At 42.2% G+C, this 12,354-nt stretch overlaps 1 protein-coding gene across 19 annotated transcripts in view; it reads left to right on the forward strand.

Moving 5' to 3' along the window:
* dst (dystonin) overlaps positions 1-12,354 on the forward strand; it is a 103,945-nt gene that overhangs the window by 35,303 nt on the left and 56,288 nt on the right. For all 19 annotated transcript variants that reach the window (XM_056435906.1, XM_056435911.1, XM_056435907.1 and 16 more), the window contains 27 exons: positions 2,152-2,318; positions 2,455-2,567; positions 2,717-2,823; positions 2,921-3,040; positions 3,324-3,419; positions 3,530-3,657; positions 5,059-5,152; positions 5,292-5,446; positions 5,775-6,243; positions 6,344-6,472; positions 6,608-6,685; positions 6,779-6,940; positions 7,218-7,322; positions 7,485-7,580; positions 7,666-7,791; positions 7,894-8,046; positions 8,143-8,297; positions 8,395-8,521; positions 8,681-8,864; positions 9,488-9,645; positions 9,949-10,127; positions 10,240-10,378; positions 10,461-10,654; positions 10,753-10,915; positions 11,000-11,083; positions 11,226-11,333; positions 11,425-11,523. In XM_056435906.1, the coding sequence (XP_056291881.1) occupies positions 2,152-2,318; positions 2,455-2,567; positions 2,717-2,823; positions 2,921-3,040; positions 3,324-3,419; positions 3,530-3,657; positions 5,059-5,152; positions 5,292-5,446; positions 5,775-6,243; positions 6,344-6,472; positions 6,608-6,685; positions 6,779-6,940; positions 7,218-7,322; positions 7,485-7,580; positions 7,666-7,791; positions 7,894-8,046; positions 8,143-8,297; positions 8,395-8,521; positions 8,681-8,864; positions 9,488-9,645; positions 9,949-10,127; positions 10,240-10,378; positions 10,461-10,654; positions 10,753-10,915; positions 11,000-11,083; positions 11,226-11,333; positions 11,425-11,523 (3,888 nt within the window). The remainder of the gene's footprint in view (positions 1-2,151; positions 2,319-2,454; positions 2,568-2,716; positions 2,824-2,920; positions 3,041-3,323; positions 3,420-3,529; positions 3,658-5,058; positions 5,153-5,291; positions 5,447-5,774; positions 6,244-6,343; positions 6,473-6,607; positions 6,686-6,778; positions 6,941-7,217; positions 7,323-7,484; positions 7,581-7,665; positions 7,792-7,893; positions 8,047-8,142; positions 8,298-8,394; positions 8,522-8,680; positions 8,865-9,487; positions 9,646-9,948; positions 10,128-10,239; positions 10,379-10,460; positions 10,655-10,752; positions 10,916-10,999; positions 11,084-11,225; positions 11,334-11,424; positions 11,524-12,354) is intronic.

Raw genomic sequence — 12,354 nt, forward strand, 5'->3', positions numbered from 1 at the left:
CACCGCAAGAGGAAAACTTCACTGTATCAACACAACTTCCAGAGGAGTCTCCGCGAAGGACGGCCTGCGTGTAAAGAAGCTGCTGCAGCACCGGCTGAGGAGGGCTGTGAGCTTTGGAGCAGTGGAGCACAGGCTGTGGACTCTGAGAGGTAATGACAGACCAGGGAATGAGGAAACGCTCGCCAGGATTATATGTGGCTCTCGAGCACACAGGAGGAGGAGACGGAGGACCTACACCTGCTCTGGTTACGTAGAACGCATTGCAGCTCCTGCCAAATGTATTTCCTCCCAACACGAGGTAAACTTAGAGGGTTTTTATTTATGATGGATTCAAAAGGTGCTTGATTGGCATAAAATGAAACATGGCTGATGTTGAAATCATTGAAGCTCTGCGCTACAGTGAGAATACTTTTCATCCTTTTAGGTGATCATCAGCATGGTCCTATGTTGTTTTAGCTTTATGTCATCACTGTGGTCTCTTCTCTTGTTCATAAATATAGATTTTAGACTTTGGTTTTAAATCAATTTATGACAGTCGGCTGTTATCCTGTTTTGTTTTTGTTGAGTACATTCAGAACACCTGTTATGTCTTATTATATTCATTCTCTTAATTAGTGATATTACTAGAACAGTTCGTGTATTATATTGATTCCTGTGGGTCATTACGAGGCTGAATTATCTGACATTAACTGGTATTTATTCTCATGTGTGGCAATCCTTAAACCCCTCGCGTTTGATGTTCGTCCTCTCTTCTTTATATTTTGAACACTTACAGTATGTCAGCCAGAGTTTGTATGAACGGCACATTATAGAATCTGCGAGGGATACAGTGATTGTATCATGGTGTCATTTCTTCATATTTACGTTAAAAAAAACAAAGGACATTATGGTTGTCTCTCCCTCCTTCAACATCTACTGTGTGACAGCGCTCTGAAATTACCCCGAAAGCACAGCAGCGTCTGTATTATCTTATTATGGTGCCTGTGGATTAATGATGGGTCTCGCAGTCTTATTGAATCAGGTTTACTCTTTTGCATCCCAGTGTCCCGGTGCGGTCTTGAAACCTCAGCCTGCCCAGTAGGAAGAGACTCAACAGTCAAATTCAGCTCTTTGATATTTATACTTTGGAAGTTTGAGCTGCTGCCTCAGTAACTTTAGGGTTGCAACTGGACAGACTAAAATTGATAACTCAACTTTTGTTTTGAAGGCCTGTTGAACTCCTGTCATGCCTTGTCTTATGGACTATAGAAATGTTTCATGCTTTAGAGGTGGTACAGTTATACGGTGTGGATAGGCCGGTCTGTGGGGGGATGTTATTTCAGGATTCGCCTGGTCTTCTTGTCCAGGCTGTAGCGTGTTGATCCTATCTCTCTCTTTTCACTGTTTTTATTACTGATGTCACCTGGCTGCTTGATTAATTTAAGTTTATTTTGGTCAATGTTATTTGTTCTGTTACTTTTTAAATTTTTATAAAACCATGTTGTGACATCAAAATAGAAGGATGTGTCCCACGTGCCCTCCATAGCGAACTGAATTACAGTACCTCTGGTGTTTCCAGAATTTTTGGTTGTTTGGGTTGCGTGTCACGTGCAGGAAAACAACATCGACAATGACTTGAATCAACATGACTGGATGTGGTGTGACCTGCAGCTGGAAACTCTCGCTCTGATGTTGTAACGGGATGCCAACAACACGGTGGAACCTGTGACTTGGCACTCTTTGTTTGAGGTCATCTTAAACTTCAGTATCACACGCTGTAAAACTATCGGGTCAATTATTACACAACTCACATTCTCACATTTCCCATTTTTCAAGTTTGAACAGAATTGTTAATGTACCAGAAAAGGAAACTATTATCTCATTAACACTCACTTTACACTTTAGTCAAATATGATACAGATCAGCATTTTTATTTTTTCTCTATGATAACATATTTGGGAAGCTTGACATATTCAGTCTTTTGTTGGGACATTACGGTGTTGATTCAAGGCCTAGTATTTTTAAGGCTGTAACTTGTGTTGTTGTCACATTTGATTGCAGTATATTTCAAGGTGCTTGTGACCACTCAGTGATGGTGAAATTGCAAAAGGTTGGTGGGTTGAATGAGTCTGTGTCTCATCATGCACATTGAACGGCTGCGCATCTTGACAGATCTCGGAAATCCACGTGACGGGGGAGTCCGGGCACATGACCGCCAAGGAGAGGCTACTGTTCTGGTCCAGGCAGACGACAGACGGCTACGTAGGCGTACGCTGTGACAACTTCACAACCTCCTGGAGGGATGGCAGGCTCTTTAACGCCATCATCCATAAATACAGGTACACACTGAAGGAATTGCTATGTGATGCATGTTGTGGTTTTAGTGGTATTCTGTCCACTTCTTCTGTTCTCTCTCTTTTAGTTGCTATGCCTTGCTTTTCACGCCTTACTGGTCTCTATTTCTCTCTATTTCAGGCCAGACCTGGTTGACATTAGCTATGTTTCAACACAGACTAACCGATCAAATTTAGAGAATGCGTTTTGTGTGGCCGAACAGCTGGGGGTGGCCCGACTGCTGGACCCTGAGGGTGAGATCCACACACACTGTGAAAACACTTTGAACACCTTCGTGCTATATACCGTGGGGAGTGAAGATTTTCATTTGGGCTTGAGGGATAACTCCTCTGAACTCAATGTCATGTGTTGAATTCTTTTGTTTTTTTACTTCCCTCATCAGATGTAGACGTTCAGTCGCCCGATGAAAAATCTGTCATCACATACGTCTCAACCTTGTACGATGCTTTCCCCAAAGTCCCTGATGGTGTTGATGGAATCAGTCCAAATGTAAGTTGATGCCATCGGTCCACCAGTGACTCCAGCTCGATCCAAGTGAATGTGCTGAAAAGTGCTTCATTGCTGATGACCCTTTTCCTCTGAACAGGATGTGGATATCAAATGGGTGGAGTACCAGAACATGATCAAATACCTCAGCCAGTGGATCAGACACAATGTGGTCGTAATGTCAGATAGATCATTCCCCAACAACCCTGTTGAACTCAAGGTATTGAAGATTTGAATCATCAATAGCTTTATAAGTTGAGCTTCGGCTGTGTGCTTAGACTCTGCATGTCTTTCTGCTGTAACTAAGATATTTAAGGAGATGAGAGTGCAGCAGCGTCCATCTGCTGCAAGATGTAGAGAGCTTCTAACAGGGAAAGCATTTGAATGCAGTTGTTTTAAAGACATAGGGAGAGGCACAAGGATCTCCTGGATAATATCCGTTCGGATGCTTTTTGGTACAAGTTCATCAACATGTTTATTATAATTTCTGCTTTCTTTTACAGGCACTTTATACACAGTATCTCCGGTTTAAAGAACACGAAATCCCGCTGAAAGAGAACGAGAAGACAAAAATCAGCACTCTCTATAAAATGCTTGAGGTATACAAATTTAAAATAGAAGAGCACGTTGCTTTTGAGCACATATTGCATTGCCTGTGGTGTTTCGCAATGTTGTGGTAACACGTCCCTGTTTGTGGCATATCTGACAGATGTGGATCGAGTTTGGACGCATTCAGTTACCCCAGGGTCATCACCCGAACGATGTGGAGAAGGAATGGGGTAAATTAATTGTTGCCATGCTGGAAAGAGAGAAGAGCCTGAGGCCTGAGATGGAAAGGTATGTGGAGGCACTGGGCATGTAATTACTTTGTGTTTCCTGGATCAACATAATGTGATTTAAAGGTATAATCTTTATAGTCATTATAACTTAATATTATGGGCCAACACCATTGATCCAACAAACAGAAACACGTTGCCGGTGTTTGGATAAGACAACCTGTGTGACTGTTTGAGGCAACATACAAGGACTTAAAGCAATGTCGTGGTCATTTGTGGCTTTTTTAAATGAAAATTGTTTCGATAAAGGACAAATAAGCTTCTTGGGTCAGCATAATATTATCTGGGGTTGGTAGAGGCAAGCATCATATTGCAAGCCCACTAATATCTCTGCTGCACTGAGGGTCAGTAGTTATGCCAAAGATTGATCGTTATTATTGAAGTAGAAATCTCCTCACTGAAACTTTGCACACTTCAATATGATTTCTATCAAGATATTTATGCGCTGCTGCACACAATTTGTTCTGCTCAGATGATCGAGTGATATGCGAAATGAGCAATAAATAAATAACTGTGAAATAAAACAGTGGAAGAATCAGGTGCTTTCAGTCCAGGAACATAATCATGACTTATACTAGTATCTAGCACTTGAAAATGTCCAGAAATGTAGCTTGTATTAAGATCACAAAGAGTGTCAACTTTCATAGGGAAAGCTTAGTCAAATATTTGAGCTCTATCTGGATTCCATCAATGTTTGTTGGCAGAGTAGATCTTATTTCTGTGGAAACTCGATGCCTAGTCCAAAGATTCCGTTGTCAATAGTTCAGACAGGTTTACATCTACATTCCTGCCTTCACAGCCTATAAACACAACACGTTAACAGCATTAATGTTGGGTGTGGTGAAAACTGGCAGAAGCAGCGATAACCGCAGTTTGGCAGCACTTTGTGCACTCTGTTTGTATAAAGCCCCACTGTCTCAACTTGCTATTTAATTTTCATCCCCTGAGGGCTGCACATTATATCAGGGTGGGAGTCAGTTTACACGCTCCGCACCTGGCTGTGGCACTATAAATATGAGCAGGTTGAACGCCACTCCATCAGTTAGGTCGACGGATGCTCACAGTCAAGCTGTCGAGGCTAGGGATCCTTGAAGACGGACGATTAAGATGAGAAAAGGTCCCGGTGACTGTTTGAGGGCCTTGGAGTAGCAGCAGCTGTTTACCACGTAAAAGTATCATGGCTTATTTGAGTGGACTCTCGTCTGTGAACAACAGAAGCTTCAGCAGCTTCGGCTCTAATGACGCCTGCATCACCAACCCTTTACAATCGAACAGCTCAGTCTTTCTCAATAACAGCTATGCCTATGGATCCAGGTGAGGTTAAAGTGTGCATTGGGAAGATCTGTCCAAATTAAAATGATAACAACAATGAACTGATCATTTCATCTTTTTGTTCCTCTAGGCTTGAGATGTTGCAGCAGATTGCCAACAGGGTCCAGCGGGACTGTGTCAATGGCGAGGACAAGCTGGCCTTCGCAAGAACTGCCCTGCAGTCTGTGAGTTCAGTTTAATTTCTGTTCGACTCCGTTTATGATAAAATAACACTGTGCACATTCGTTGTCTTGTGTTTTGAGTGTCTTTTGTGCACATTCGTTGTCTTGTGTTTTGAGTGTCTTTTTTCCTTCCTCTGCTAAGGATGCAAAACGTCTGGAGTCTGGTATTCAGTTCCTGAATGAAGCTGAGATTGCCGGCTACCTTTTGGAGTGTGAGAAGATCCTCAGACAACAAGTAGTGGACATCCAAATTCTTCTCGATGGGAAATTCCCCTTTGCAGATCAACTTGTCCAAAGGTACAACGTGTATCCTCTTATAATGTAATAGCACACTGTATTTGTATGAATGTTGGTGGTGGTCGGAGGGGCCGTAGGCGCTGATTGGCTGCCTCGCTTCCGTCAGTCTGCCCCAGGGCAGCTGTGGCTACTGATGTAGCTTACCACCACCACTGGTATGACTGTGTGTGTGTATGACTACTGGACTCTGGACTCTGTAAAGCGACTTCGGGTGACTTGAGAAGCGCTATATAAAATAAATGATTATTATGATTATTATTATTATTATTATTATTTGTTGTTCTCATCCATTGAGACGTCTCACATTGTTGTTGCTTTTTCAATACAGGGTGTCGAAACTACGGGATGAACTTTTAGCCCTGAGATCAGAGTGTTCTTCTGTGTACAGCAGAGGTCACACTCTTACGACAGAACAAACCAAATTGATGATCTCGGGCATCACACAAAGCCTGAACTCTGGCTACTCTCAGAACATCAACACAAGCCTGACGCCAGCCCTGACTCCAGGATTCACCCCAGGGGGTTTAGGTACCCCTGGGTCCACATTCACCTCCAGCCTTACACCGTGCCTGACCCCGTCCTTTTCCCCTGCTATGACTCCCGGTCTGCCGTCTGCTTCACCCCAGAGCTACATGGGGAGTGGTGGCGGCATGGACCCAGGCAGCCTCAGGCACCTGAAAAACATGCAGATCCGCAACCCCTTACATAAATCCTCACTGGCAGACCCCAACATGACAGAAGAGGAGGTCAGCATGAACTTTCTTCATGACCTTCTGAGCTGGGTGGAAGAGATGCAGGTGAGTTGTCACCATCAGTGTGTTTTGAATGTACTGTTGCTTTATTTGTATGACCTCAAAGAAGAAACTCAATACATATATATTTTTTTCTGTATTAAAGATGCAGCTCGGTCGTTCTGATTGGGGATCTGATTTGCCAACTGTGGAAATGAATTTATATAAACACAAAAGTGTACATAGAGCCATTGAAGAATTTCAAATTAGCATTAAAGACGCCAAACTGAGTGAGGTAAGTGTTTTGTAGTTTACCTCTGTCTTGTTTATTATCTTTGTGTCACCAACAATAATCATCCATCACCTAAATGTGAGTCTGAAATGGTGCTGCAGAGGAACTTTAATGTAAAACATACTTTTCGTTTCTCAGATTCAGATGACCATCCCCATGAAAATATCTTATTCAGACAAACTGAGCAAACTAGAAAAGCAGTATGAAAGGCTGCTGGTAAGTGATCTGTTGAGCTCAAAGAATTGTGGAGCAATAAATGCTCTACGTTTTTGATGCGCTGTAGACTCAATGAATCTCTGCTCCTTCCAGACCTGTTCAAGAGAGCGACAGAGCCACCTGGAAAGCCTGCATGACTTTGTGTCACAGGCAACGCAGGAGCTCATCTGGCTGAATGAGAAGGAGGAGGAGGAAGTCGCCTTTGACTGGAGCGATCGCAACGACAACATCTCCAAGAAAAGAGACTACCATGCTGTATGTTTTTGTGTTGTTTAAACAGACTTTTTAATGAATGTGAAATCTTCCATGCAGACAGAATAACATGGGCTTGTTCAGGCAGTTCTTTTGGGTGTATAGGTTTGTCTTTGTTACAGCTGCATCCATTTAATAAAACAGTAATCTCAGGGAAGGGATTTATGTATTGTCGCCTGAACTTCCTACTCAGCTCTGTGAGACAGGGTACGGGATTGTGTGAGAGGACGGAGCGACTGGGTCTTTGCCAGAGATACTCAGCTTCATGTCTTTTATACAGGATCTGATGAGGGAGCTGGATGAAAAGGAAGAAGTGATCAAGTATGTGCAGGAGAAGGCAGAGCGACTAATGCTCAAGAACCACCCAGCCAGGCTCACTATTGAAGTAAGCACCGGTTGTTTTTCTACTGTATTCTCAGCTTTTTGGTCAGTATGAAAGTAGTCTCCACCCTCTATACTGCTGCCGTAATCATTAAAAGATTTGTAAGTCTTTGAATCTGGTAATTTCCTAGCGATTATACCTGGATATCATGTGTTTCTCTCCCAGGCGTACAGGGCTGCCATGCAGACCCAGTGGAGCTGGATTCTACAGCTCTGCTCATGCGTGGAACAGCATCTCAAAGAGAATGCCGTTTATTTTGAGGTGAGTTGCTGCATGTTTTTTAAAGTCAATGCCGCAAAGCATTTTGGTTTGTCTCTTCTAATGTCTCGCTCCTTTTTCCTGGCAGTTTTTCAAGGATGCCAAAGACTCCATGGATTACCTTAAGAGCCTGCAAGATGCCATTCAAAGAAAATACAGCTGCGATCGATCAAGCAGCCTGCACAGACTGGAGGATCTTGTTCCGGAGTCCATGGTAAACATTTTGAAAGAGACGTGTGTGCGTTGGTGTTGAGTTAGATGCAAATAAAAAAATAAAAAATTCACAACCTTTTTTTGTGGTATGTTGTGTCCCTAGGTTGAGAAAGAGCAACTTCTTCAGTACCGCAGCACTGTGGCTGGGTTAGTGGGCCGGGCCAAGAATATTGTCCAGCTCAGGCCCAGGAACCCTGAAAGCCCCCTGAGATCCTCCATCCCTGTCAAAGCCATCTGTGATTATCGTCAGATAGAGGTATACACATATTCGCTACGTCAAATTACACCATATTTCACCTCAGTTCTTTTCACAGATTTATAGTAAATCTATGCTTCATCACAACTCTTTCAGATGACCATTTACAAAGAGGACGAGTGCGTTCTGGCCAGTAACTCTCACCGGGCCAAGTGGAAAGTCATCAACCCAGCAGGCAATGAGGCCATGGTGCCCTCTGTGTGTTTCACTGTGCCTCCACCCAACAAAGAGGCTGTTGAAATGGCGACAAAGTAAGATGCTCCGATGCCGTACTTCAAAATAAAGTTCAAAGCTCTGGTGACCTGACTGGTGGGATACATTAACTCTGCCTCTTGCTTTCTCCTGCAGAACTGAACAGTTATACCAGAACGTCCTGGCACTCTGGCACCACTCCCACATCAACATGAAGAGCGCGTTGTCGTGGCATTATCTAACTGCTGACATACGCGCCATACGCAACTGGAATGTGGCTTCAGTATGTTTGAATTTTGATAGTTTTTCTTTTTAGAATCTTATCCATCACACTTTTTTATGCTAGCTAATGATGTTTTAAGATAATCAGACTCATTCTTGGTAAATCTTGGAAAAATGCAAAGCGTATGTTCCTCTTACTTCCCCTTTTCTTTCTCTTCAGATAAAGACCATGTTACCGGGTGAGCATCAGCAGGTCTTGAGCAACCTGCAGTCCCACTTCGAGGAGTTTTTGGAAGACAGCGAGGAGTCCGAGGTATTCGCAGTGTCCGACTGTGCCCAGCAAGAGCGAGACGTCGTGGCCTGCAAAGACTACTACCAGGAGTTACTCCGATCTGCAGAAAGAGGCAAGGCTCAGATTCCCCTTTTGCCCATCCCAACAAGGAACTTCTGGTGTGAATTAAACTAAACAAGCAGAACACCCATCGTTCTTTAAGCCTTTTAAGCTTTAAGTTGATGCCTTCTGGAACTATGATTTTCTTTTACTGAATCGAGAAAAGTTTCTAAAAAAGTGTTTGGCAGAGCTGTGAATTTAAAGCGAAGACTGGCATGCCGTTAATGTTTTTTAAAATACATACATAATACCTATCTTATGCATTTTACAAAGGAGAATCATATACATATGTACAAAGACAATTATAGACATGCGCCCTCGATTTTATAGAACAAGTTCTCATCTTTAAAAAAAATGTTTTAAATGTTCCCCATTGTACAAACTGTCATTGATGTAGCTGCATTGCACAGGTTCCCTCTGCCTTGTGCTGTGATGCCACCTAGAGGTGCTTTTGTGTTCATGTGTGTGAGACTAGGTTAAACACTATAAAACAGTTTCAAATTGAAGTAAATGTTTTTAATTTTCTTTTCTTTCGAAAAGTTAAATATACATTTCCTGTCACAGTTTGAAAAATCAAACATATATTTATGCTCCTGTGTGAAATATGTGTAATAATTTTGTTTTTCTGGTATACAGAGGAACACGAGGAGTCGGTATACAATCATTACATCTCAGAAATACGCAACTTCCGAATGCATCTAGAGGCCCAAGAAGAACACCTGATCAGGCAACTGCGCACACCGCTGGAGAGAGACGACCTGGAGCAGAGTCTGCAGCGCATCACAGAACATGAGGTATACGTCTGGGTAGCAATAATCATTTATTTATTTATGGTCATTTTTTAAAATGTTATTGTGTTAAATTATTATTTGTTGAATTAATTTCCATATCGGAGAATTGCATTGTAGTTGATCCCATGATAAATTCCATTTAATTTACATTTTATTTTTATCATACCTTCCCTGGTGAGCTTATAATGTCTATAGCATCATGCCAACATCAATATGCCCCCCCCCCCCACCCCCACACTTCTTTGTTTTTAAATATATTTTTACTGGTGTTATGTTCATCCTGACTTTCTACGTGCCACTCTGCAGGGGAAGACAGCGGAGCTGAATAAACTGAGGCAGGACCTTGACGTTATGAAGGACAAGTGTGAACTGTTCCTCCGACAGGCTGCAGGTTCTCCTTCTGTACCGGCACTTTCCTCTGAACTCACCGTTCTCATTCAGAGCATGAGCCAAGTGTACTCCATGTCTTCCATTTATATGGACAAGTAAGACCCTCTATAAGTAATCATGTCTGTATTTAAATATGTGTGTACTACATACAGTAGGTGTTTGCATTAAAAGTACCTGAATTGAAGATATGTTCCCTTTGTGTTGCAGACTAAAATCAGTGAGCTTAGTGGTGAAGCACAGCCAGAGTGCAGAGGCGCTAGTTAAAGCCTACGAATCCAAACTCTATGAGGAAGATGCCATGAACTCTGACGTCAAATCCATTGATGCCATCATAACAACACTCAAGGTAATACACTGGGTTACATTTCACCAACATCGGCAGCATTCTCTAGTTCATTGTGAGTAACCATTTCTCCTTCTGATGACAGCAATGGCGGACAGAGGTTGACGAGAAGCAGGAGGTGTTCCATGACATGGAGGATGAGCTGCACAGAGCACGGGTCATCAGCGACCGCATGTTTAAGGCACATAACGAGCGGGACTTTGACCTCGACTGGCACAAGGAGAAAGCTGATCAGCAGAGCGAGAGATGGCAGAACATTCACTCCCAGATTGATAACAGGTTAGTGAGGAGTTCTCTGCACTATAATATATGACGCTTGTGTCATAAGTGTTACAAGACTAACTATTGCTCATTGATATTAACCATTCAATTTTCAGGCTTCGGGACCTGGATGGTATCAGCAAATCTCTGAAACACTACGGAGACTCCTACCGCAATCTTGATCAATGGGTTAGAGAAATGGAAGCAGCACAGATTAAGGCCCAAGAAAACAAACCTGAGGACAGCAAGGCTCTGGCTGAGCTGTTAAACAAACAGAAGGTAGGACAAGAGTTAACATCTTCACAATAATATGAAGACATTGAAATACATAGACACAAAGATTTAAAATGCTTTTGTTTTCAGGTCCTTGTTGCTGAAATTGAACAAAAGCAGAGCAGGATTGACGAGTGTCAGAAGTACTCAGAGCAGTACTCATCTGCCATTAAGGTAAACTAATTTATTTTAAATGTTGTTGTGGTTTCTTTGATATATGAGATAAGTAATTGATGGCATCCCCATTCTAGATGTGTTGGACCAAAGTTGCGAAAGAAACAAACTTTGTTAATTTACACATGAATCTTTTTTTTAGGATTATGAACTTCAACTGATGACATTCAGAGCGATGGTCGACTCCCAGCACAAATCCCCTCTCAAGAAACGGAAGATGCAGAGCTCTTCGGATGCCATTCAGCAGGAGGTAAACCTATGATGATATTTGGAAGGACAGGAATTATGTGCTTTATCCAGAGTACATGCCAATGACATGCATGTTTCTCTTAATTTCGCAGTTTATGGATCTCCGAACCCGCTACACTGCTCTTGTGACTCTCATGACACAGTATGTGAAGTTTGCCAGTGAAACGCTGAAGAGAACTGAAGACGAGGAGGTAAGAGATCCATATTCTCAATACTTCCTTTTACCCTTTTTTCTGCAGGACATTTTAGACTTTTGGGGCTTAAACTTTCAATGCCTGTTTAGCTTGACCTTCTTTTCTTTGCATGACTCCCAGGTCTTCTGTGTTAAATCAACATATTTCACTGCCTCACTCAGAAGAAGTGGGTCATAAAATAATGTAACAAACTCTCTATCCCCCGTGAGTCGTTTCTATTATCACACATGGTCAGCTCATCACGAGTGAAGACATTTGCTTCAAGTGCAGCAGAAGCAAAGGAAATGTGTGAATGCGGTGCATGTGTGCATGTACAACAACTTCTTATTGCCGGTGACGCTTACTTGCAGGGAGAAGAGAGCTTTTTATTCTCTGCTGGAAAGTCTTTTTTTGGAAAATATAGCCTCTCCAGGAGTTTGTATAGTATTTTGTAAGTATTATTTCTTACAAAGATACAGTGATCAAAATAGTGGCACGTGCTGTTAAAATAAACACAAATCAATCTAAAATATTGTTGATGAATTGGCCTTTTAATCCTGCAAAATTCTTCTGGCTAACTAAAAAGTCATGCAGTCTTGAAATTGCAAAGTCCTGGAGAGATTGTTTTACATGGCTGCAGCAGTCTGGTAAGAAGTAAAATATTTAAGTTATTCTACCATTTTTAATTTAACATCAAACGATGGCTGACTCATTTTTTTTGCATTATAGAGCAGAACATCTTTTGAGAGAGCAGAGAAAACAAAAAGCGTGGAGCTCCAAAAAGCTGCAGGGGAAGTAGAAAATAGTCAACTTAAGCAACGGGTCCAGGAACAGGAGGCGTTGCTGGTC

The sequence above is a fragment of the Pseudoliparis swirei genome, chromosome 17 (assembly GCF_029220125.1).
Source record: "Pseudoliparis swirei isolate HS2019 ecotype Mariana Trench chromosome 17, NWPU_hadal_v1, whole genome shotgun sequence".
In the NCBI taxonomy this organism is placed as follows: Eukaryota; Metazoa; Chordata; class Actinopteri; order Perciformes; family Liparidae; genus Pseudoliparis; species Pseudoliparis swirei.